Here is a 24619-nt window from a genome sequence, read left to right on the forward strand (position 1 = left end):
TATAAAGATGTTAACAATTCTCTCTTGAAAGCAGTACCTGACTATGTAAGGCCTATCTGACTAGGATAAGGCCTAGGGATGCAGTCAGGATGGAAATCCAATTGGCTGATTAGTCACTAAGAGAGCATTGCCCATTTATGTACTGAATGAAAGAAAGAACCTTGTAGCAGAAACTGCTGGTGATCGTGTCATAATAGTGCCACAACACATGGTACTCAGTGAGGACAAATTAAAGCTGTACCAGTCAACATAATTTGGCCATGTTGTAATTAACTTTTGATTATTTATTTGCAATCTTAATATTTATTTAAAGGAGATGTCACTGTGTGCACAGGTAGGAGGGCTGGGGTTTTTTTACTACTCTGTACTGTAGAATATAGTTTCACCTTTCTTAAAAAAACCCAAAAAAACAAAAAAACCCCAAGGACCTCTAAAGGACTTCCTAATCCTTACCAGAGGTGTTTTAAAAGCAGCAATATTTTTTCCCTAATGTTTTGAAGACTTTTCACTATGATAGATATATTCATATATAACATTTAAAAAATTTTAACAAGCTAAAAATTTCTTTCCCTCAGTTCTCAGATATTCAATATTCATCTCTAAAAATTATTAATACAACAAAATCTCAGAATAATTAGAGGCAAAAAGCACATACAGCATAACCCAGAAAGTTGAAGGAAGTGGAATCTCTTGGAGTGTTTGGAGTTCAGACACAACAAATACATTGTTAGTGTTGCATTTGTGAATTGGTCTGGGCTGAGCTTGCTTTGTAGAAACTCCAGCTAGTTATGTGATGCAGTTGGAGCTTGAAAGATGCCTGTTAGCTAAGAAGCCAGAGAGTTGGTACATCTGCTCTCCATATTTCATGTTTTCATTCATTTTCAAAAGCCCTGTGCCTTCTAACACAAACATGATATAAAAATCTTGATATGTGTAGTGCAAGATCAAGCAATCAATTTATATACTTATGAGGAAAGAGAGAAATAAGGTCTTTTTCTCTTAATAAGCAAAATTAAAAGCAGAAAAAACAGATGTATTTTCCTCTGTGTATCGTTTCAGAGTAATCAGACTGTCTCTTACTCAGTACTATTTACCTACAGTTAAATATTAGGCTCAGCGATAATAAATCCCACAAGTGGCCTGTCAGAGTTCCTTCTTTTGCTATCTCACAGTAGAAAGATTGATGAAAAAAAACATTTATTTGAGAAAATTACATAGACCAGTAATAACTTGGAAACTGAAAGGCACCAAATGAAAGGAAAATAAGCCTGAAAAAACATCAGCTTTCATTAAAATAATCACTGTTGCAAGTATGGAATTCCCATAAGAATACTAGGAAACAAGTGTAAATCTACTTTTAGAAGACTTATATGACTCAATAAAATGCTTATTGCAAATCAGTTCCTCTTTTTTTAATACAGCTTGAAACTTGCTAACATACAGTAGCACAATTCTTACAAAACAACAAAACAAAAGCAGTATTTCTACATGCTGCATTTCAGCAGACTTATTGCTTTTATTTAAGACTCTTTCAAAGGTGTAAATGCAATTGCTACACCACAAATACACAGAATGTATTTTTATACAGAAATTATATGGTACTACATAGGTAGATTTCCCTTGTGTGGCAAGAGGGCTAAAAAGAGGGCTAAAAGCAATTCATCTGACTGCCATGCTTCCTCTATGTCCATGTAGAACATTTACCTTGCACAGATCAACCACAGATAATTCATATTAGCCAGACTATCTTGCTAGCTGAAATGGGTGCCCAGGAAATAAAAATAAACCCTCTCATGGGTCATCATTCAACAAAAAGGACAAAAATGCAGCAGACTTCTCTGAAACGATGCGTTTTTCTACATCAGCAGTGCACTGTGTGTTACAGATCATACCGTCTTTGGTTCTACTGGAAGCACTTTTCTGCAGAATGTCCTTTATATGATGAGTATCTCTGAATAAACTCCCATTTCACGGCTACACTTCCAGTTAAACTGTACGGTCTTGAGTATAATGTGCAAGAGAGGTCTCCCTTTACCAAGCCTCTGCTTGAATTGTGAGTCTTAGGCAGATATTTAAGACAATGTGAACACATCAGTCACGCATCTTAGTACACTGTTGCAAGAAGCTTTTCAAAGCACCTGATTGTTGCTTGCTTTTGTTGATATCCTTTGTTCCTCCCGTTTATCCCCTGCCACCACAAGTAGCTGCTACTGATCTCTAAAGCAAGACCCTGACACATCCTGGGTGATGTGTCAGTGCAGGAACATTTATGAATTTAGCTGATGAACACAGAGAAAAGAAAATGAACTCATAGAAGATAAAGTCACAAAAGAACTTTGGAGAGTTGTCACTAAATCAAGGAAGTTTCAATGAAAAGCAGGGACTAGCAGCTGGAAAATAAAGCTGGAAGTTTCTGATTTCTTGCAAGAGGAGTTTTAAGGTTTTGTTTTTTGTTTTTTTTTTTTTTTAAATATTTGCTTTCCCACAAGCAGTTGACTGCCATCTTCAAAGGCTTTGGGCAGAATATCTGAGAAACATACCCTCTCCTTTTGAGACCTATTGTCTTCTCCTATGGTGACAAAGATCCTGCTTTTTTCCTTAGCATGCCCACAGACTCCAGGTCTCACACTTGTTACAAAGCATTGAAGAGCTTCCTGAGTCTCAGGCTGTCTGTGGATTACACTGTGGATGTTTCTGAAACAGATGTCTAAAAACTTAACTGCTTGTGATTATGAGTGGCTAGAATTGAGGATCCATTTGATCCCTTCAGTCTCGTGCTCCCCATCAGCTTGACTTTATAAAAATAACAACCATATAGCCATAAAATAGCAAGGGGTTTTTTTGGCTACTAGGTGCAGACATAGCATTTTGATTCATAAGTATTGCCTGATGTCATGAACATATCTCTTCATAGAGCTGATAGAGGTGAGTCCTTACCAATGGAATTTCGTATTTTGTCCAACACAGGATGAAACATCACATGATGAAGGCAACTTCTGTATTGTTGCTGACTGCAGTGCAGAATGAAATGTGTCGGGATTCAGTAACTGTCCTGGTCCCTGACAATTTACTTTTTTTTTACTCCCAAGACACTTTGAAAAAGCGCTGAGTTTTGAAAGGACTTTATAGCTGTTAGATCTGCATGCATGCCAAGCAAATCACTGTGATACAAAGGTAAGTGGTTTGGTGGTAACTCCTACATTAAAGAAAATAGAATTGCTGTTCACTACCTGTCAACAGGGAGGTCACTCCCATCTGAAAGTGGAATGCTAAAAGGAGGAATTAGCAGACACATTGAGATTCAGTATGTTAGGCAGACAGTGGATAATACAGTGGCAAATGCAGGAAGAACTGCTGTGAGAGCAGCAATAGGCTTCTGACTTTGGTCAATTTACTGCTCATCTGAGGACCACTGTAGCTTTAAAAGAGCTTCTTTGGAGGTTTCTGAAAGGTGGAGGAAGCCAGTGTACAAGATGATGGGGTGTGTGAATAATTACCTTTTCGAGGGTATGAAAAAGAACAAAAGCCTAAGGATTGCACAATAAACAGACATTTGCACTGGAACCAAGTAACAAAATGTTCAACAGAATAAGACTAGAAGTGCGCCAGTGACAAATAACAGCATCATTAACTATACTGTGAATTTTCAGCCCCAAATTATTTTTATTTTCACAAACAAGCCCTCTTAAAACTTTCTTATGTAATGAACCAAACTATACACTATACAATTTCTTGCATGTTATATTACACTAGTTTATTCTTATAAAACAATTCATTCTAGATCCTGCCCAGACTGTACCGTTTGCATGAGAAAATATATGAGAGCAAAAATATATAAGAAAAAAAATGAGGATTTATCCTGCCCTTTGCAAGATGCCTGGGACAGCCAACAGCCCCACAGTCTGGTACTACTCACATACTGCAATTGAACTGAGTTTCCTGTTTCTTGCTTTCAAATTGTGGGTGCATGTGTTACCTGTTGGATGGTTGATTTTTAGGTTAGCACGTCACTGGGAGACTCCTGGGATTGTAGCTGTAAAGTCCATATGCTGTCAATTAGTACAGTTTTCAGAAACAGTAGTTGTAAGTGAAGAAATTAGAGAAGTACACAGAAATATCAGGTAGATGGGACTGACTCCAAGTGTACAAGCCCAAAGACTGCATGGTCCTCAGATAAAACAATCAAAACAATTCTGACTAAAGAACAAATTAAACATGGAATCCCAACATACCAACTCTTTGGGACAAAATTCTACCTTTGACCAAGGTGGATGGCCATCTATACTTAACCCAGAAAAGGAACATATATAAATTATATGTGTTTGATAAACAGCAAATACAAGCCATCATAAAGCAACCAGTTCCAGACAAAATACTAGAAAGTTTAGCTGTGTTTAACCACGTTGTCAGACCATCACTGGGACAACAATTAACCCTCAATTGTGTGTTTAAATGTAGTCTGACAGGAAACCAAAACCACTTGCAAGCGAGCAGATTAGACTTCTGTCTTCTACCCATTTTCCTTACATCATCTCCCATGACAGACAGTACAAAGGTAGGAGTTTCACCATGCTAGCTGGGAGAAAGACTGAAGCACGTGGATGGGGTGGGAAGTGAATGCACTCTGCACCATAACAGCAGTGGTTGTTTTAAAGAAGCATATGAAAATTCACAAGAAAATCATTAAATTATTTCATTTTGAAGATTGACGCAAGTAAGATTAAGGAATGATGCCACAGTTCAAATTAACATAATTATCCATAAACTCTTCCTAAAAATAAAGATACTAGTCTAATGGCTGACATCTACTAATTTCCAGAGTAAAGTTTTCACAGCACAATACATCAGATTTTAACAAAGGTGGCTTACTGATATTTCAATACCTGAAGTCCCACAATTACTAAAACTCCACGTGCTCTGAGTTCAGCAGCTGTTCAGAAACTGTAGGAACTGCTTAGAGGGAGCTTATTTCAGGACAAATGCACAGTCATTATCTGTATGTAGAATAGCTCATATGCAATTATGCTACAATGGCATTCAAGAAAACAGCCTTACCTTTAATTACAGTATTTGAGAGTTGAAGAGGAGCCACTTGCCTTAGGTGCCCTTTATGTCTAGTGGCACTAATTTTACAAATGAAAATGGACTTTTCTTTTAGCTGTTAATTCTTCTGAAGAAGAAGAAAGTACAATTTTGCTTATATATAATTCATAGGTGGGGAAGTTCTATCAAATCAAAGGGGTACTTTTATTCTTCCTGAGGAACATGCCACAAAACAAACTACAGGAGACTTGTGTGAGAAAAAATATGCTGATTTATTTTGGGTATGAATTCAGGGATGGGGAAATGCTGCAATTCAAGGGCAGCTCTACAAACCTTCTCTCTGCATCAACCATTGCTTGTTTTCATACTTTTACTTTTGCTCTCATGAAGAGAGACAGAATGATAGCTCTACTCTAGAGCTTCAAAAAGCCACCCAAGAGCTCCTGCAAAGCTATGTGAACTTCCCGGTGACACATACACCAACACTTTGGAATGAATCGCAATGGTGTAAACAGCCCTCCAACCCTGATCTTACACTGCTTTTCTTTCTTGGTACTCCTCTCTTTATAATGTTGACATTGGCATAGTCATTCATACCAATTTTGTCATAAAAAGATATGATATTTCTGCCAAACAAATGTGGTTTTTCAGATACATGAAGAAAGAAAGTGTGAAAGGGAGACACAGTTGAAACAGCTACCTGGACAGCACAGTGAGCTGGGACAGGTCATTAATGTCTAAAAAGTTGGGAGATGTTTTGATAGGATGACTTTTGGGCACTGGAAAGAAAAAGTAAATGGATGTTGGGGAGAATGAGAGTTATTGAGTACAATGCTTCTTCAATGTTTTTTATGCAAAAGGGTTCCCTGAGTTTTGGTTCAGTCAAGACATCTCCTACTGATGGGGCAGTATGAAGCTATTCAGTGATTTGAGACCATTAGACAAAACACCAAAATTAAGAGGTTTCCACTCATATTCTCTTTCAGTGATGAAAAACCTGGATTTGGGTTTGGACCAGATGACCTCCTACACCCTCTTTCCACCTCAGCTATTCTGTGATACTGTCAATCACTACCAGCGTTGTGTGATCTCTCTCTTTAAAGTGCCAGGTGACTGTCAGTGACAAATGTGATCATCTGCAGGTGTGCCCCTCGAGCAAAGACTGTCCTAAGGAAGAAAGAATGACAAAGACAGTCCAAGCAATAGAATTATTTCCATAGAAAAAATGGCTAAAATGGCTTTTCCTTTGTTTCAGAAAAGCTGATTAGCAGACACTGGAAAGGAGATGAAGGACAGTCACACTCCAGCCTCTCATGTTGTCCCCTAAACATTTGTTGATGGCCTGTGTAAGCCAAGCTACAGATAGATCTCTGTGAACCGATAAGTGACCGAGTAGAGCTGTTTTGCCGTTCAGTGTGCTTGTCTAGATTCTATTTTTTGTCCTCCCCTTGCCAATCTCACAGCACTAGCAGGAAGTAAGATGAAACAAGGGGAAAGGCACAAGAGAACAGGACTGGCAAAAGAAGGAAGGACGCTGGACTTTTGTTCAATGAGAACCACTATCAGTGAGGGTCCCCATGCCTTCCACTCCTAGTCCGACTGAAATGATGGCACTTTTCATCATTGTTCTGCCACCATTTAAAACATGCTTCTGAGTGACTGTGATGCAGAACCAGGAGTGTCGAAATGACCTAGACAAAGGCACTTAATTAAAAGATGGGCACCGTTCTGAAGAGTTTGTGAATTCCTAGAGGATGAGGACATTGCTTGGCCACACTGATGCTGTGGCTGCAGTGCAGGCAGAAGCAGTGGTGTACCACCGTGCAATGGGTGGTGCCATGAGCACTGCAGGCAGAGCAGTTGTGTGTCCAGATGTGTGACCACGGCTGAGCTTTTAATTTAGATATCGAAAGGAGTGTAAGAGCAGCCTTCACGATTTATCATCAGAAACAGGCACAGACAGAAACTTTAGCTGAGATGGTTTTGACGGCAGAATTCACGCACCAGTGTTCTCCCTGTAACTTAAAGTGGTGAAGCTCCTGGCTGATGCTCCATTCCTCCCTGCGCCCATTTTTTTCCTAGAAGAAATGTGTGACCTCCCAGGTGCCATCCCTTTTTGGCGACACGTGATCAAAAACGGTCAGGACATCCCAAAGGCCAGGCAGAGGAGGAGGCGGCGGGCGGTGCCCCGGCAGGGCGGGTGGCTGCTCATTCCGCCGCCGGTGCCGCAGAGCGCGCCACGCCCCGGCGGGGGCAGAGCCCGGGCTCCGGGCCGAGCCCGCCCCGCTCCCTTCTCGGCCGCTTTCACTTTCGTTTCCGTTTCCGTCACTTTCCCGGGCGGGGCTTCCCGGCCATGGCGCTGGCGACCGAGGCGCTGCGGGTGCTGTGTGCCAGCGGCGGCTGCCTGGAGCAGGGCGAGCTGCGGCGGAGGCTGCCGGGCCAGCCCTCGGCCGAGCAGCTGGCGGCCGTGCTGCGGGACGCGCAGCGCTTCACGCTGGTGCGGCGGCCCGGCCAGGCGGCGGCGGCGGAGGCCGAGGTGGCCGTGGTGGTGGCCACCAGCCCTCTACGGCTGTGCCCGGAGCACGTCGCGGGCTGCCCGGGGCAGTGCGGGCGGCTGCACCTCTGCAAGTACCACCTGAAGGGCTTCTGCCGCAACCAGGTGGCCAGGTGAGGGGCGGGGGGGGCGGCCGCCATCGCGGGGCCTCGGCCTTGGGCACGGAGTGTCCCTTCAGGGGAAGGAGCTCTCAATAAACACCTTGCAGCCCTCTCCGCGTTGGAAATGCTCATTGCCCGCGTCCTTTTATTTTATTTGTGTGCGTGTTGTTACAAAGGCGGCAGACACAGGAGGTGGTTTCATCTTTGGGTCGAAGCACTTCCTCTCCGGCTCATCACCCTGACGCTTCCCTGCCTGTGGGCAGGGCCGTGCCAGGGGAAAGCTGAGTGTCCCTGTGCTGCGGGACCCTGGGCGATGTGCTAAAGCTGAGTGTCCCTTCGTGTCCCTGTGCTGCGGGACCCTGGGCGATGTGCTCATCGGGCGAGAGGGAGCGATGCTCTAGAGCTTTGGTGGTTTTGTAGTTGTGAGCTGCAGGTCAAAAATGCCGATGTTGTCAGTGCATTAAGGCTATAATGACTGTGAATCAGAAGTACAATGGCAATTATCCTCAGAGTAATTATGTAATCTGCTTTGCAAATCACATAATGGCTTTATAGAGGAGCAATGTGGACTTTTCTGAAACTAGCTAATTTGGTGTGCTTTTTCAGTGTAATGCCCAATGTTGTAGCGAAATAATGCCAGTCATTTTGCTGTTGGGTTTCTTGAGTTCTAGGAAGGGATGCAGATTTGTTCACGACTTCCACTCAGACCACAATCTCCGTGTTCTAAAGCAATATGGACTTGAGAATTTAAACCACGATGAACTTTGCCAGCTTCTGCTTCAAAATGACCCTTCCCTCTTACCAGAGGTGAGTATTACTGTGACAGCTTCTTAGCCTTGTGTTCCAGTGGGCATCACAAAGTGGAAGAGGTTTGACAGAGATGGAGATATTTGGTGTCAATTTAGTTAGCTAATGCAAATCTAAAAATTAGTCTGCATTCTCTGTTCTCGCCGGTGGTGTAGCTGGTAGCTAAGCTCTTGAACAGTCCCTCCCTCACTCCTCACTCCCCTGTTACAAGCAGGAGAGGTGAGCATTAAGAAGAACAAAAGTGACAAAACCTGTGAAAGGAGATAAGGACAGTGTAGCCAGTGGAGGAAAGCAGGGAGGAAAGTGTTGCAAAGGAACACTCCTGCTTCACCACCTGGAAGCAGACTGATGCCCAAGAAGTCTCTGAGCCAGTGCTACGTTGTAAGAAGGACCCATCTCCTCCTTCTCGTTTACCTTCCCTCTGTCCCTTTCCCCGCTGTTTTTTTTGGGGTGTTTTTTGAGAATGACATTATGTAGAATGAAATACCCCTTTGGCCAGTTTGGACTATTTCCTAGTTTTGGCTGGAATAAACTTAATTTTTTTTCTAGGAGCTGGTGCAATGCTGTGTTTTGCATTCAAGATGAGAACAATGTTGATAACACACTCATGTTTTAGTTTTTCTGAACAGTGCTTGCTCTAAGTCAAGGACTTTTCAGTTTTTCATACTGCCTTGCTAGCCCATAGACTGGGAGTGCACAAGGAGCTGGGAGGGAATGCAGCCAAGACAGCTGACCCAAACTGGACAAAAGGATATTCCATACCATGATGTCATTCTGAACAGTAAAACTGGGAGGAGGTGGCCCAGGGGTGGTGGCACACTGATGGGGACTAGCTGGGCTTTGGTCATTGAGTGGTGAGCAGTTGGATTGTGCATCACTTGTTTTGTCTGTTCTTTTATCATCATTATTTCCTCTTCCTTTTACGCCGTATTAAAATGTGTTTATCTCAACCTTCTGGGTTTTACTTTTTTTCTCTGATTCTCATCCTCACTTCCTGGAGGGAGGGAGTGAGAGGCTGTGTGGTGTTTATCTGTTCTGGTTATGGCTGAGATAGAGTTAATTTTCTTACTGGTATCATGAACAGGGCTGTGTTTTGGATTTAATATGAAAAGTTGGCAACCCACTGATGTTTTGGCTGTTGCCAAGCAGTGCTTACCTTCAGTCAAGGACTTTTCAGCTTCCCATGCTCTGCCAGTGAGGAGGTGCAGGAGGAGCCAGGAGGGAGCATGGCCAGGACAGCTGACCCAGACAGACAAAAGGGATGTGTTATCAATACTGTTTTGATCACAAACCCAAATGTGGTATGGTCTGCTGTGAAGAAAGTTTACTCCATCCCAGCCAGATCCAGTATCTCTTAGCATCAAATTTGGGTCAAAAAATTACAAAACTATTCCAAAACTGGAAAATCAAAGAGACTTAGCACTAAATCCCATCTTGAGAATGTCTGTAGTATTGTTGTCTATTGAAAGATCTTTTTAAACATTAGCAAAGGGAAAGCTATCAAGTAATCATTTGGAAAACAAGAAGAAAGAAGAGATGTTTCTTTCAAAAGCAAATTTATGCACATAGCCATAAAAAACTAAAAATCATGGATTCAAACAGTCTAAATGAGCACATTGTACTTTGATGTTTAAATTCTTTTTTCTTCTCCTTCCCAAGGTCTGCATGCATTATAACAAAGGTGATGGACTTTATGGATCTTGTTCCTTTAAAACATCCTGCAGCAAACTTCATGTTTGCCAGTACTTTTTGAGGGGTCAGTGCAGATTTGGCAGCAGCTGCAAACGGTCCCATGACTTATTAAATCCAGAATGTTTTGAGAAACTGGAGAGACAGGGCATGAGCTCAGACATTATTAAGAAACTACCTGCCACTTATAGAAACATGTATGACATAAAAAATGGCAACAGGAACATGTATGACATAGAAGATGCCAAGTCTTCACCATGCAAAGGTAAATAATACCATATTTTGGATATAGAAGAGTCATGGTAGTGAATTTAATATTTTCACTGGTGTCATTAAGAAAACTGAATGTACATCTTGATTTGTCTTTTAGGAGGGACCTTGTACCTATCTCATTTGCAGAGATCTTTGTCTTGACAAGTGAAGTCAAGAGGGATTTCTGAGAAATAGAGTGATGGTGTTTATGAACTTTTTAAACTTGGGGTTAAAAAAGCTTAACAGGAACTGGAAGTAGGGAGCTCTATAATTTTGGAGGTTTTTTTAGGTAAAATACGTAAAGGTTAGAAACCCGTGGTTGTCTGATTATAAACTGTAATTGTCTGATTATAAAATATTTATTTGTTTTTCTTTAATGTAGCAATTGTCTAGTACAAGAATTCACAAGCAGCACTATCCTAGTTACTTCTTAGAAGTGCAATATTTTGTTTGCACTTTTCTTTTGAAGTTCTTTAGAATTGTAAGTTAAGTATAGTTTAGCAGGGGGAAAAAAAGGATAACAAAATGGAGAATTCAAGTGTGTATGCTCATCTCCACTATTCTGCCTGCAGTTCCATCTTCCTTTCTTTAATGTGCTTTAATTTACAAAAGTATCAGATTTTGAAACATTGTATTTTATAGCTGACAGTGTGACCAGCTGTGTGGAATGCACAGTTAACTCAAGTCCATCTGGAAGTAGAAAGTCATTGGATTCTGTTCTCGTTTTATGGTGATAGCTGAAAACTGTATCTGAGGAGTTCAGCAGTTACAGGGAAATCAAGGAAGGATGGGTACAAGGAGGGGACTTTGAGTATACAAGTTTATCGAAGGCTTCCCTGTCTTTCTGAAGCTGAGTGCAGTTAGGTAGTTACAAACATTGCCTTTAGGCATCTTACCTAGGGATAGGAGCACTTTTAAGAAGTGTTATTGATACAAAGTGTATTAATAGTTATAATTCCCCCCTTTAGATAGAAAACCCAGCACTGGACAAGATTCCTCAGCTACGAAGGACAATGAATCAGAACAGATATGTTTATATCATCTGTACAGAAGCTGTGGCTTTAAAGGTAGGTTGTCTCAACTATCAGTACAGACTGTGTCAAGTTCAGCCTGTTTTTCTGCTCTCATAAAGAGGAGGTGGTAGACATCTTTCACAGAAAGGGGAAACTTCAGAGTTTATGCTTATGTTTAGTTAAGTCTCACTGCTGTCTTGAGTGCTGTAGGAAAATGTTTGACCTGGCACACCAGACAAAGGAAGTATTTTGTTTTCCTCTGAATCTGCCTGTGCTGGAGATTGGCTACTCCACCTGTGTTTACCTAAAGGATTGCTGAATGATAGGAGTCACATTTCCAAACAGGAAAGATATGAAAGATACTCTGAATTCTACATTCTCCATTATTTCTTCTAGTACTTTTCTCTTCCATCTGTCTTAGCTGTCTCCCTTTCAAAATGTTCCAAGGTGTCCAGGAAAAAGGCTGCTTTGCCAGCTTTCTTGTTGACTTTTTTGCCATCCTTTTTCTTCTTGATGTTCTTGACCTGTGTACCGAATACCTCCTCATATGAACTGTGGTGCAGTTTCTCCTTGACTTTCCCTGTAGTTAAGTTTCCTTTTGCTCTGCTGTGAAAATTGGCCGTGGGTTTATGCACATGTGCACTGGTGATGTCACCTTCACTCCCGTTGAGGAGTGATTGCACAATGACTCTTTGAACTCTTAAGTAACCCTTGTGATACTTTGTGGTGAACACTTGTGGTTAATCATAAATACATTCTTTTTCTATTTATGAAATAAATCTAGTATATACAGAAACTGAACTTCTACCTAAATAAAAAAATTCAAGTGTGGTTTGCTTACACTAAAAAATTCTGAACTACTGCTTGTAATGGTTCCATAGGTGAACACTTCCCCTATCCTTTAGATGATTTCACCAGCTGGGTATACAGCCCTGAAATGTTGAAGTTCTCTCATAACCTGTCAAAATAATGCATCTCCTACTTCTTTTTTCTAAAACTATTACAGAAAAGTGTATCAGAACCCATTTTCACTTGCCATATAGATGGCAGTACTCTGAGGGTAATACCTGGAAGGACTTCACAAATATGGAAGAAATAGAAAAAGCATATTGTGACCCAAAAAACATCAGGTATAAACTCTTATAAAAATTTATAATATTTGGAATTTTCTCTACTGTACCAGATCCTTAGTGGCTACAAATTGCTACAATTCTATTGTTGTTATTACTTGGTTTTATTTGGCATTCTTCTACTGACCTCACTTTGCATGAGATTTGCCCCTCACTCCCGTTTTTCCCACAGTCCAGAATACCTGTAATTGGCAGAATACCTGGAGAGAGAGAGAGAGAGAAAGATAGATAGACTCTTGGGAGCAGAGCACTTGAAGAATATGGAAACACCTTTCAGAGTTTGGAACTGGTTATATAGCACAAAGAGAGTATTGGGAGGGCCTCATGCCAGTATGCCACATACCATGCTGGAAAATTACCTGTTCCTCTTATGTTACAGGGTCTTTGAAGCCCTTCTTAAGTTATGTCAGTGTTCTCTTTAAAATATAGCTGGTCAGAAGAAGAAGGCAGTGCTTGTTTTCCACTGTCTCTGTTCATCTTACGTAACTCACTAATTTAGGAGTGAGTTATGGTTATTGCCCATAGAACCAATGTGAGTCATAATGCTGTAATGAAAAATATGTACAAACACGAAAGAGAGCTAGCATACAGAGCTTTGAAAAGTTCAAAGTGCAAAACACATATTGTAGTGAAAAGTTGCACCTTTGTATTCTGCATTTGGGTGAGATTGACTTAATTTGCAAATTTGTAGTGGGCTTCGGAATCTATGAGTAAAGCTTCACAAACAGTTCTGATCTTTTCTTTTCCTCCTTTTTTTTATAGATTTGATAATGCACTTACTCACGAACGGGTCTTTTTCCCATTCTGTGTCCGTTTTCATGATATGTGCTGTGGGTTGCAAAAAGTCAGACGTCTTTCTACAGCCTCCTCTGTGACCAAACCTCCTCACTTCATTCTTACAACAGAATGGATCTGGTACTGGAAAGATGAATATGACAAGTGGCAGGAGTATGGAAAACAAGTAAGTGTGGAGAAATGGGGAGTCTCCTAACTGTGTGAGAAGTACAGAACTACTGGAAAGTGCACAGTGTTTATATCCTCCCCCTCTTTTTTCACCCTCTTTGTCTCACTCATACTTTACAGATAAGACATTAAAGGCCTAGTAGGGTCTTTTCCCTGTGATTTTGATTGGTTCAGGTAGGGGGATGATCACTGGTGTGTCACAAATATTATCAACAGACTCACTTATTCAGTGAGTTGTGTCAGATAGGATCACAGTAATAATATTTTTTTCCATTGCTTCTGAGAAAAGCCTCCTCCTCTGACGCTCCGGTAGTACTCTGCCATCTTTTTTGGTCTAGTTGGTGAAAGTGTGGTCTGTCCTGGTTTCAGCTGGGATGGAGCTAATTTACTCCATGGTAGCTGGCACAGTACTGTGTTTGCATTTAGTATGAGAATAACATGAATAAAACAGTGAGGGTCTAGTCGTTGCTATGTGGTGCTCACTCTAAATCAAGGATTTCTCATATGCTGATATATCCTGCACCTACCATACATACTAGAGTTCTTGATTTTTAAACCTTACTTGTCTATAACAGACCAGGAGAAACTTTTTTTTTTCTCTGTTTTTGGCGTGACAGGGTGATATTCATGCAGCTGCTACTGTCTCCAGTGATGACCTAGAGAAAGCTTATTTGGCTGAAAGCTCTCCAAAGCTGACCTTCAAAGCTGGAAGACATGAATATGAAATAAATTTTGTGTGTAGGTTGCATTTGCTTTGTTCTTCTGTTTTGTCCCTCCCTCCCAGGTTCTTGTGGTTTTCAACGACCTTATTACAGGAGATAGGAGAGAGAAATTTGGACTTCGAATTGCAATGCTTACAGAGACAGAGCTTCTATCAAAGTTCTCAGGATAAGATCTGTTCACATCAGCAGAGTGGCATTCTATTCCTTCAAAGCTTTTATTTTTGAGAAGTTCTTGTGCTAGGTTTCAAAATGTCTGCCAGAAAGTCCAAGTATGACACTGATGCTGGCACCAACACAAATGGTGAGGAACTTTTAGAAGACTTGACAAGCCAGCTTCTGTTCTACTTTAATCACTGGTTTGTGGAAAAACAAATGCTTGGACAAAGTGCAGGGTCCAGACAATCCTTAGCATTGCAAGATTTTTGCTTCATCCTGTCTGGAAAGGCTGAGAAAATACCTTGACTGTGTCAAAGTAGGAAGAAGTGTTTCCCAAGAGTTCAGGAAATATAAGTCACTTGTGATGGCACTGTCCTCTCTGAGCTGTTGCCTTTCCTGGCATGCTTTTCAAAAATTATGTAGAACAGTGGTGAGAATCAGCCTGATTGGACTGTCAGTTTGGTTTAGTTGTCTTTGATCCAGCTCTCCATTACTATCTCATTCTGCATGAAAAAAAAATTTTAAAAAACCAACCAACCAAACCCCCCCAAAAAAACAAACCAAAACGAAAAAACCCAAAACAAAAAACCACAAAGGGCATGTTATCTGTTGTTTGTAATTCAATCAAATGCAATACTGGGAAAACTCGTCTGGCTTAGAAGTGAAAATTGCATAGTGAATCAATCTCTTTTCTAAGGTTTGGCCTTTTTTACTAACTTAGGCAAATATATGCAGTTTAGATGTCTTCCAGAACTTAATTTCTAGGCTTGGTGGTGTCAAGAGGTTTTTTTGTTTGTTTTCCTGTGTATCTGTCTCTGAATATGAGGCCTTATTGTCCTGGCTGGTACTGACTCTTAATTGTTAGTATTATGTCACAGTAGATGCAGGGATTCCAAGATCCAGAAGGAATGCCTTTAAAATTTAGGTTGCTGTGACTTAATTCTCTTGGTGGTCAATAAAAATAAATGGTCTGTGATAGATGTTGAGTTCTGTTTACAGGATTTGAAATTACAACTAAATGTAGGAAAAAATTATCTCAGTTGCAAATTGAGGAAGAGGGAGCCTTTTTGTTGATGTTTTTGACAAAACAACTTAGTGACAAATGTGGCTGCAGTGTGAAGGCTTTCAAAAGCATTTTTGAAAGTTTATGGGGTTTTTGTTTGTTTTTTTTTTTTTCCCAGCCATGGTGCAGAAAAATATACGCTACAGAACAGAGAGGAAGATTTGCAGAAGACCTAAATTTGTCTCTCAGGCAGAGGTGGAAAAGACAAGAGCCAGGTAAACCACAGCTGCTCATTCTGAGGTGATGGTTTTAGTGCTTTGTGAATGCTGAATCCTCCGTGGGTAAAAGTAGGGTGAAGAAGTAGCTGTTAAGGCAATTGTGAAAGACATGGAGAGGGAAAGGGATATACCTTTCCTACAACCATGTCTAGCCAGGGCAGAGTTACAGCCTGGCCAGTCGTTTTCAATCAACTCAGGAGCCTCTGTGGTGAAGAAAATTCGAGCTTGGCCACAGGAAGTATGGAAATGTTGGGAATAATTCAACATTTAGCAATGTGTTTATGTGTACTGGCTCTTTCTGAGATGAGTAATTTTCAAAGCTAAGTGCAAGTTTAGAAAAATTCTTGTGAGAGCAGCCAGACAATTGAAACAAAAGCAGTAGTTGTTACAGGTAGAGCAAGGGGATAGAGTTGCATGTAACAGCCAATTTTTGCACAACCCCTTGCACCACACAGTCCTTGCTTAAACACTGAAAAGAGCAGCTAAACACAATTAAAATTGGAGTGGAAGTACAGGGATGGGCTGTATCTATCCCGTTTCTGTCTTACTAATGTGATACTGGATGCATTTGTATTTATCTCCCCTCGTGTAGAAGGTCTTTTATATATACATTCAATTCTGCAAGAGAAATCCTTGTGTTTAGTTCAGAGTATATATTTCTTTTTTTCTCATTTGGCATCTTGCTTCTTGACATAAGTCTTGACACGATGACTTGGAACAAATATTTTCGTGTGCTGAACAGAAATGACAGTTTTGAAATATTTTTGAATATGTTCAGTTGCCTATATTCTCCCTAAGCTTGACAAAAATGTTCAGTATAATATGCACATAAAATGTCATGCTTAGTTTTATTTTAATTGTCTATTTGTAATGTCTTAATCTACAGGGGTGTTAAACATACGGAAGGGTTTAAGAACATTCCAGCTCATTGGGACAAATCTGCCCTGCCTGAACTGGGATTCAAGGTTTGGAGCTTTTTTTAGTTTTTTCTGTCAGTTTTGTCATGTAAGGTTTGTTCCATCACAAGTTCAGTGTTTCTTCTGGCTTTGTAAATGACTGTTTCTGTGTAGCATAATACAGAGCTATGGATAAGCTTAAACCTGATACCACACTGAGCAGACCTGGAGGTGAAACTAGACCCGAATTTAAACAAAGGTGGCAGTAAAAACGTGGCAGCAAGGACTCTCACTGCTACTGTTAATTAATCCCTTGCCTTGGCAAATTTTCTGTGTTAAGAAGACTGCTACTGATGCCCAAAATACAGAGTGTTAAAGTCCCAACATGTGGTGAAAGCATCAGAGGTAAATGATGCCTTTGAAGTTCAGGGTAGCCATTCCCTTACCTGTAGACTATTGTATGTCTATGGAGAACTGCTGAAACCAGGAGAGTTCACAGAATCTCAGAATGGTTGGGCTTGGAATGGGAAACCTCTGGAGATCAGAGACCAACCCCCCTGCAAAAGCAGGTTCACCTAGAGTAGGTCACACAGGATTGTGTCCAGGTGGGTACTGAATATCTCCAGAGAGACTCCACAACCTCTCAGGGCAGCTTGTTCAGGATGGGATCTTTTATCATTACGTTTACTATTATTTTATTCACTCTAGTGGAGTAAACTTGTTTACCTTTGTAACCACACATATGTGTGGTTTACCTTCTCTGACTCCCTGTCTGCTTCCACCAGCTCCTCTGTCAACTCTAGTAACTGTACCTGCAGAAAAGGTGTTATCTGATGCTCAAAAATCACTAACTTGCAAAATGCAAATCCTCAAGAAGTTGTCACTAAGAAATAGGCAAGACTAATGTTGACATTTTTTTATATTCCTACCTGCTTGCTTTCAGGGCTGTCATGAAAGGAACTGATTTTTAGAAGTGTGACCATGCTTTTCCCTAAAATTGCTCGAATAAAGCCTCATCAATTGATTTAGTAACACAACAGGCAGTGCAGTTTGTGTTCACTGACTGTAGGGAGTATAAACTAGAAAGATCTTCTGGTTTTCTGCAACATAAATTTTAAATTCCTTTTTTATTTTTGTGCTCATTTCTGCTGTGTATTTAGACACTGTTTGATGCATACAAATATATCTTGACCCAGATATTAAGAGGGGTTGAGTGGCTGCACAAAAGCATGCAAAAGTAACTTTTTAAACTTTTCCTTGCAGCTGATTGAGCTTGACTGTTCTTCTGAAGAATACAAGAAAGTCAAAGTGGACTTTCAGCGCACAATGCCCAGAGCAGCTATTAAAAAGATTTGTAGAGTTCAGAACCCATCCCTCTGGGAGCTGTATCAATGGTATGTGTAAAACACTGGTATATATGCATGATGTCTGTTGTTTCTGCAGTTAGCTTTATGTTCTGTGCTAAAGATAGAACATGCATTCCTGAAATGCCTCTACTTCCACTCTCCCACTGAAATATCTACCTAGTGTCAATATTTAGATAAGGAGTAGCAACAAACCCAAAGCTTAGTCAAGACACAGAACAGTCAGATTCAGGGCTGTATGGGAGGAATCCTTGCTCCTGACTTCTGCCAGGCCTGTGTCCATGACAGCTTCCTTCCAGTGAAACCTTGAAGCTGGTAATGAGCCATATCTAGCACAATGTTTTGCAGCTGGTCAAAACTGAAAAAGCCTTGAAAATTAAATGCAAAACTCATGGGGGGCAAACCTTAATATAAACTCCTGTGTTCAGGAAAAAAAATAACACTGAGATTCCTCCCTCTCTCTTCACAGGCAGTGAATGAAAGAAAACATTTGTAGTAAAGCATTTATGTATAATGAAAGCATGCTTGTGTGCCTAAATTAGGCCTTGCTGTAAAGGTTTTCAGAATATACTCTAAGTAAAATTGTTTCTGAGTGGCTGGAACCTGTGGGTACAGCCACTGTGGAACTGCAAAGATTCTGCTTCTCATTGCAGGCAGAAGGACCTAATGCAGAAGAGCAATGGTGGAAAGGCTGCAGATGAGCGATTTTTATTTCATGGGACCAGTAAAAAAGACATTGAGGCCATCTGTCAGCAAAACTTTGACTGGAGAATCTGCGGCCTTCATGGGACAGTCTACGGAAAAGGTTGTTTTTCAGCTCTTTCAGTAATCCTAGACTTGCTAAAAAATTATCAGTATTCACTTCAGAGGGATAAAGTTTACAAGGTGGTACTTCTCTCTGTTGTGATGTGGGCAACAGAGCTGAGTTTCACAAAGGTCATTTGGAGCTAAGGCACTCTGAAAGGCCTTGGCCTCTGCTTTCCTAAGTTCTTGCAAGAAAAGAAAGAAAAGATAGACTTAGAAGTCAGTTATAGGGATGGTTTCTGCTAGACTCCAGGCTTCCTGCTGTTCTAGTTTTTCCCAGCTCCTATAGGAAAGCAGCCTTTTGTTGTTGTTGTTGTTGTTTTTTGTTTTTGTTTCTTTGGTTTTTTGGTCTTTTTGTGTGGGGTTTTTTTTTGTTTGTTTGGTTTTTGTTTTGTTTTTCCCAGGAATCTAAATGCCATTCTGGTTACAGGCTTTCTTCCTTGTTAACAAATTATATCCTTTTACATTGTGCTGTGCACAGGAAATTACCAGCATATCAAGTGGAATAGCTGAGACTGGCTGACTGGCTGACTACATGCCTATCTGCTTGAATACTTTGTAACTCTCAGAAATGTTAGAGAATCACAGCATATTTTGAGTTGGAAGGCACCCACAAGGATCATTAAGTCTAACTGTGCTAATGAATATTAGTAGACTCTGCCAGGAGGGGAAATGTGATATTGGGGAAGATGGACATCTAGGGTCAGGAGGAAATCCTTTAGAGGATTATGATACCATTGTAAACATATCTTTTTAACACACGTGTTCTGTGAAAACTAAAAAGTGCTTAGTGGTCATTTCCACTAAGAGGGATGTAGAGGACAGGCTTTGGAAAAGCTGTTCGTGAATTGCTTAATAGATTTGTTTATTAATTCATTTTCACGCAGTATCATTTTGTTCCTGTAGTTTTGGTGTCTCTTACCAACTCTGTCTTGGTGTCTCTTCTGCAGGAAGCTATTTTGCAAGGGATGCATCTTATTCTGACAACTACTGTGGGGCAGACTCCCACACCAAAACCATGTTTCTGGCACGAGTGCTGGTCGGGGAGTTCACTCTTGGTAGTTCTGATTACGTTCGGCCTCCCATGAAGGACAGCCAAAACTTCTATGACAGTTGTGTGAATAACTTTTCCAACCCTTCTATCTTTGTCATCTTTGAGAAGCAGCAGATTTATCCAGAGTATCTCATAGAATACCAGACATCGGCAAGACTTCTATAGCAGCAAAACCTGTCATCCTTATGTTTAACTGGTTTAAATTGTTCTTTAGTTTTGGCTTAAGAGAGAAAAAAATATTTTGAAGAAGCTGTGTGGTCAGATAGGTGGATATTTAGAAATATTTTTTCTGTCTTTTCTGTGCAATAGAAAACAAGGCATAAAAAGACACAGAGGATGTTTTAGAATTCCTAAAATCCTGCTTCTGTATCCTGTTTTTAGCAGCTTTCACATTACCCTACATTATGAGAGCCTTTCATAAATGTATTAGAAGAAATTGCTGATGGTTGTAGCGTGAGGATTGGCCATGACTGCCAAGTTTAAACAATTTTTAGTTATTGGTTTAGGTTAGATTTTTTCACACGTGCTCATTGGTTAGAGGCACTATCCCTCTACCTGTTTATCTTTTAACTCAAAACTGGATAAAACATGTTGTTTTAGTAATCTGTCTCCCATTACAGTAGACATTCAGGTGTTTGCAAATGTGATTGTACAATCTCTGTGCTCAACTCATTCCATAAATTCTTAGAAGCACTCTTGTTCTTTGTCCCTACTTAATCTGCACCAACAAAACCTCAAAAATTAAATTTGCTTGTTGAAAAAGAACAGAGACTTATTTTCACTTGTTGAGTTTCTCATTTAAAACAAGTACCAAAGATACAAGCATAATAGGGGTTGCTTGGTGCTGTGTGACCTGGTTGTTATACTCTATCAAATAAATACTATATTCTATGTCTGAGAACACAAGGTTCTCATGACTTTCACTGTGCCTACAAACAAAAGAGTGCTGTGGAGGAAGCAGAGGAGGCAACTCACACTGTTATTTAATACCATACTTAGGAGGGAAATATACTGCTTGTCCTGCTTGATTATCAGTACCTAGTTTCTGCGGGTGAACATTATGGTTCCCTTACAGCTGTTGGGAAGGATGGTGAGTGACTGTCTCTCATTAGGCATTCTGCCTCTTTGGGTGCAGAAGATTCACAGATTTCTGTGTAATCAAGCTATCGTTGGACTTTTTTCAGGAAAAATATGCTTACCTAGGAAGTGGTATTCAGCTACAGACCGGAAACCTTTAAAATCTGAAGATTAGGTTGAATATTTAATTATTCCCATCAGAAGAAGATAATAGTGTTGAGCAGCCAGCTTACATGTGTACAGTAAAAAAACTTGAGTTGTCAAATATTTTTTAAGATTAAAGTTGCTGATGCATAGCTAGATACATTTTCGTAGGATTAATGTGATAAAGTGACTATGTTAGCTATACTGTATTGCAGAAGCCTTAAGAAATACTTTCTATATGACCTAAAAAAGCTTATCTTTAGCTGCATTCTGTATACTTCTTTTTAATTCATCTGGATGATGATTGACAGATGTCAGTCACTGGGTAACTTGATTACTTCAGCACTGTGAGCCAGGATCTTGGCCATGATGCGCTGGAGTAAGGCTGTGCACACCCCTTTTTATGTGAACTGCAAATCTAGCAGCATGATACCTTAAGAAAAATAACTGCTATTTGTGTTTAATCCCAGTCAAACACAGGATAGTGCAAGACAAATTGACTGTATTATTTGTTTTGAATTATTTGTAATAGAACATAAATGATAAATCTGTCAGCAAATGAGTTTGTCAGCAAATAGTACATTCATTGAGGAGGTAACAGTTATGGAGGAAAGCTTTCCTATCTGTGCAGAATAAGATTTTTCTGCCGAAACAAAAACCATGTTCATTTACATATTAATGGCAAATGAGAATACTGGTCGTATACATTTCTTCCCCTGAACATAACCAGAATTTCAGGTAAGAACTAGGATAGCTAAAGTCATGTTAATGTTCTGCCAGAAAATTGCAAAAAGCATTCTTTTTCAGGCAAAAAGTTGAAATATTTTTATTGACTTTTTTTATTGTATTTTTAAAACTTCTAACTTGATTCTTGGAGAGGATGTGTGTATGCTTGTGTGTTTGTTTGAGAGTAAGTAAAACAGTGAATAAAATGCCTGTTGTAATAATTTGTCATCTGTTATTTCTCCATTATCACAGTAAAAGTTGCCATGTTTTCCACTTTTGAAACTGCAGGGGTAACTTTCTTGTGTAAAGTAAATAAACAGGTACTGAAACCAGTAAATTTCTTGTGATGATTTTCTCTCTTTCAATACTGAAATTACAATGCTTCAATACACTTGTGAGTTTAGAGGCTGTTGTTAAGCAGTAGGAGTCCCTCTACAGCTGATTTGGAAATGAACAGATTAAAGAGATGTTTGCATTAAATTCAAACTTTAGGCAAAAAATAATATTGATTCTTCAGAGTGAGGAGGATCTCTTTTGGCTATTTAAGACAAGCAACTGAACAGGAAGAGTGCAATAATCTGTCACTCACTCCCACGCTATGTGAGAAGGATAAGCTGTGAAAGTTGTTTCCTTTTTCAGAAACAGGTCCATCCTGGCAAGACAGCACAGCCAGCAGAAGCCATAACAGCTTTGCTGTGCCAGCAGTGGGCTGTGGAGCAAGGGGGCTTATGAGCCCTGATCCTCCACCTGCTGCACTGGGGAGGGGGCTGGCAGCCAGCCAAAGGCAATACACTGCACCCTTTAGTGAGGGTTACCTGGGGCCAGGTTGTCATGATATTCTGACTGGATTTTATGAGATGCGGGTGACAAAATCCTGTCTAAGCGTTGGCAGCAAAGGAGTTGCAGTATCTGGTTTGGATACCTGAAGCCTGCCAAGGTAGGGGCTGGTGGTGAGAGGAACCTGGGTGGATGGCACACACCAGCTACAGTGGTGTGCTCAGTGCTGCTGGGCTTGGAGAAGGAGCTTTGCTTCTAGCAACCAGTGCTCAGAGCTGCCTTAGGACCAAAGGGCAAGTGAGAATTGCAGAAATGCTGCTAAATTTGGAGTACATCCAGCAGAAGAGCCAGGTGGGATGGCTGTTACAGGGGCAGCATTACTGCTGCTACTATGTTTTTCCAAGGGATAGACTTCATGGCCTCCATAGCTTCATTGCACATCTTGCTTCAGGCCTATCACAGATTTATCTCGACATGCAGAAATCCTAGCAACTGAGAGAATACTCCCTCCTTGAAAGTAGCCACAGCCCCCAGCAGTGCAGGGAGAAAAACATCTTAGAAACATGAGATTTTTCAAGGTCAGAAGAAAGTGAGTGGGATCAATATAAACCAAGCAGAGACAGTTCATAAATCAGCTTTAAATTCTTTTACCGTGCTTTCTGCTGTAAACACATGGAAGAGTTTGGTATCAGGTGAAGCTATATCCTGGATGTTTAACAAAGGGAAATGAGAAGGTGATCATTGCCCGAAGTATCTCACACAGTGAGGAAATTCTGTAGTTTAATGCCAGGTAAGAACAGAAAGTTCCAATTTGCAATCGATGAAGCATAATAATTTCTGCCACCCAACTCTGTTTTTCTAGGAATACTATTTTTAAAGTACAAAACTGTAAACTAAAGTACAAAACTGTAAAGCTTTTTTTCTATCGGCAGCCTCTTTAAAAATACTGTTTTATACTGACAGCTTTCTGTCATCATTACAAAGACCAGAAGACATATTTAATAGAAGCTTTCCTTTACCAAGCAGCCTTTGCTTCATATCAGCTGTCAGAGAATGACTAAAACCGTTTTGTAACGTAGACATGCCCAATTTTAAACAAACTCACAGCTCAGCAATGCAAGACAACACACTTGCTGTTTCTGAGGAAAGGAATTATTTTAAATCAGGTTTCTTGTTCCTCCCTAGACCCAACGCTGCTGACTGAAGCATGTTGTACCAGAATGCTAAATAGTTACTATTACTTAAGAATATAAAGCTATGTTTTGCTGTAGCAATTATAAACATAGTGCTGGGGCTGGGGTTTATTTGTTGTAATTGATTTGCTTTTGTTTTGGAGGGGTTTTGGGGTTTTTTTGTGGTCTGTTTTTTGCAAGCTTTTTTTAAAATTAATTCTAAATCCAGCTCTGCTCAAGATCGGTTTGAGACCATGTTATATACGTGCACTAACACACTGTGATTACAGTGATATTACCAGTTTCTGTTTTGGACAGCTGCTGGCAATCTAGTGCCTTGTTTTTCTGGGAAGTGTGTGCTTCCAGAGGTTCACTGATCCCTGCCATAGCTCATTCTAGGTGTGTTGCTGACACAACCAGGGTGAGGCCCAGCACCACTGAGTGTCCTGGTACAATATCTGCAGTGTCTGGTGACTGTATCACCAGCCGATAATGAGAAGGAACAAATGGCTTGGGGCTCTTCCTGTATTACTGGAAAGTTGGCAGCCTTTTTCCTCTCTTCTCTAGCTGTCTGTCTCTGCCTGCATGTAGAACAAGGGTTGATGCACTTCCAGGAATCTGACTTCAAATGCAAAAATAATTTCTCTGTTCCATAGTGCTACAAACTGACATGTAAAAACACATAACACTTCCTAACCAGAAGCCTGCAGAACAGTTGAGAGACTCTGAGCACAGACTGTCCATGTTCAACGTGGATGCAGCTGGGAAAGACTCTTGATTCGTTTTCCAAGCCTGTAAATGTGACATACACCTGCAGCCACTTGGGACTGGTTTTTTCCAGTGGTACCAATATTTGAAATTATGTTGGTGGAGAGGCACCCCAATCCATCCCAG

The 24619-nt window shown here is 40.5% G+C and overlaps 1 protein-coding gene across 2 annotated transcripts; it reads left to right on the top strand.

Moving 5' to 3' along the window:
* Positions 1 to 7367: 7367 nt before the first annotated feature.
* LOC106853605 (protein mono-ADP-ribosyltransferase PARP12-like) lies at positions 7368 to 22113 on the top strand. Of its 2 annotated transcripts, none has more exons than XM_088165416.1 (12): positions 7368 to 7710; positions 8364 to 8505; positions 10165 to 10459; positions 11415 to 11513; positions 12466 to 12589; positions 13352 to 13550; positions 14170 to 14290; positions 15612 to 15708; positions 16598 to 16676; positions 17871 to 18001; positions 18625 to 18776; positions 19726 to 22113. In XM_088165416.1, the coding sequence occupies exons 1-12, from the start codon at positions 7397 to 7399 to the stop codon at positions 19992 to 19994; spliced, it is 2022 nt and encodes a 673-aa protein (XP_088021542.1). In that variant the 5' UTR covers positions 7368 to 7396; the 3' UTR covers positions 19995 to 22113. The 2 variants fall into 2 exon arrangements, with proteins under 2 accessions (XP_088021542.1, XP_014732430.2); XM_014876944.2 differs by having other exon boundaries at positions 7375 to 7710; positions 8370 to 8505.
* The last annotated feature ends 2506 nt before the right edge of the window (positions 22114 to 24619 follow it).

This window comes from Sturnus vulgaris, chromosome 5 (assembly GCF_052056855.1).
Source record: "Sturnus vulgaris isolate bStuVul1 chromosome 5, bStuVul1.hap1, whole genome shotgun sequence".
NCBI lineage: Eukaryota > Metazoa > Chordata > Aves > Passeriformes > Sturnidae > Sturnus > Sturnus vulgaris.

Bases quoted from the DNA above. Each gene is read 5' to 3' on its own strand.
- LOC106853605 (XM_088165416.1), top strand. From the start codon at position 7,397: ATGGCGCTGGCGACCGAGGCGCTGCGGGTGCTGTGTGCCAGCGGCGGC. The intron at 15,709-16,597 runs GTAAACCACAGC...CTTAATCTACAG, and splicing joins GTGGAAAAGACAAGAGCCAG to GGGTGTTAAACATACGGAAG. The intron at 16,677-17,870 runs GTTTGGAGCTTT...TTTTCCTTGCAG, and splicing joins TGCCTGAACTGGGATTCAAG to CTGATTGAGCTTGACTGTTC.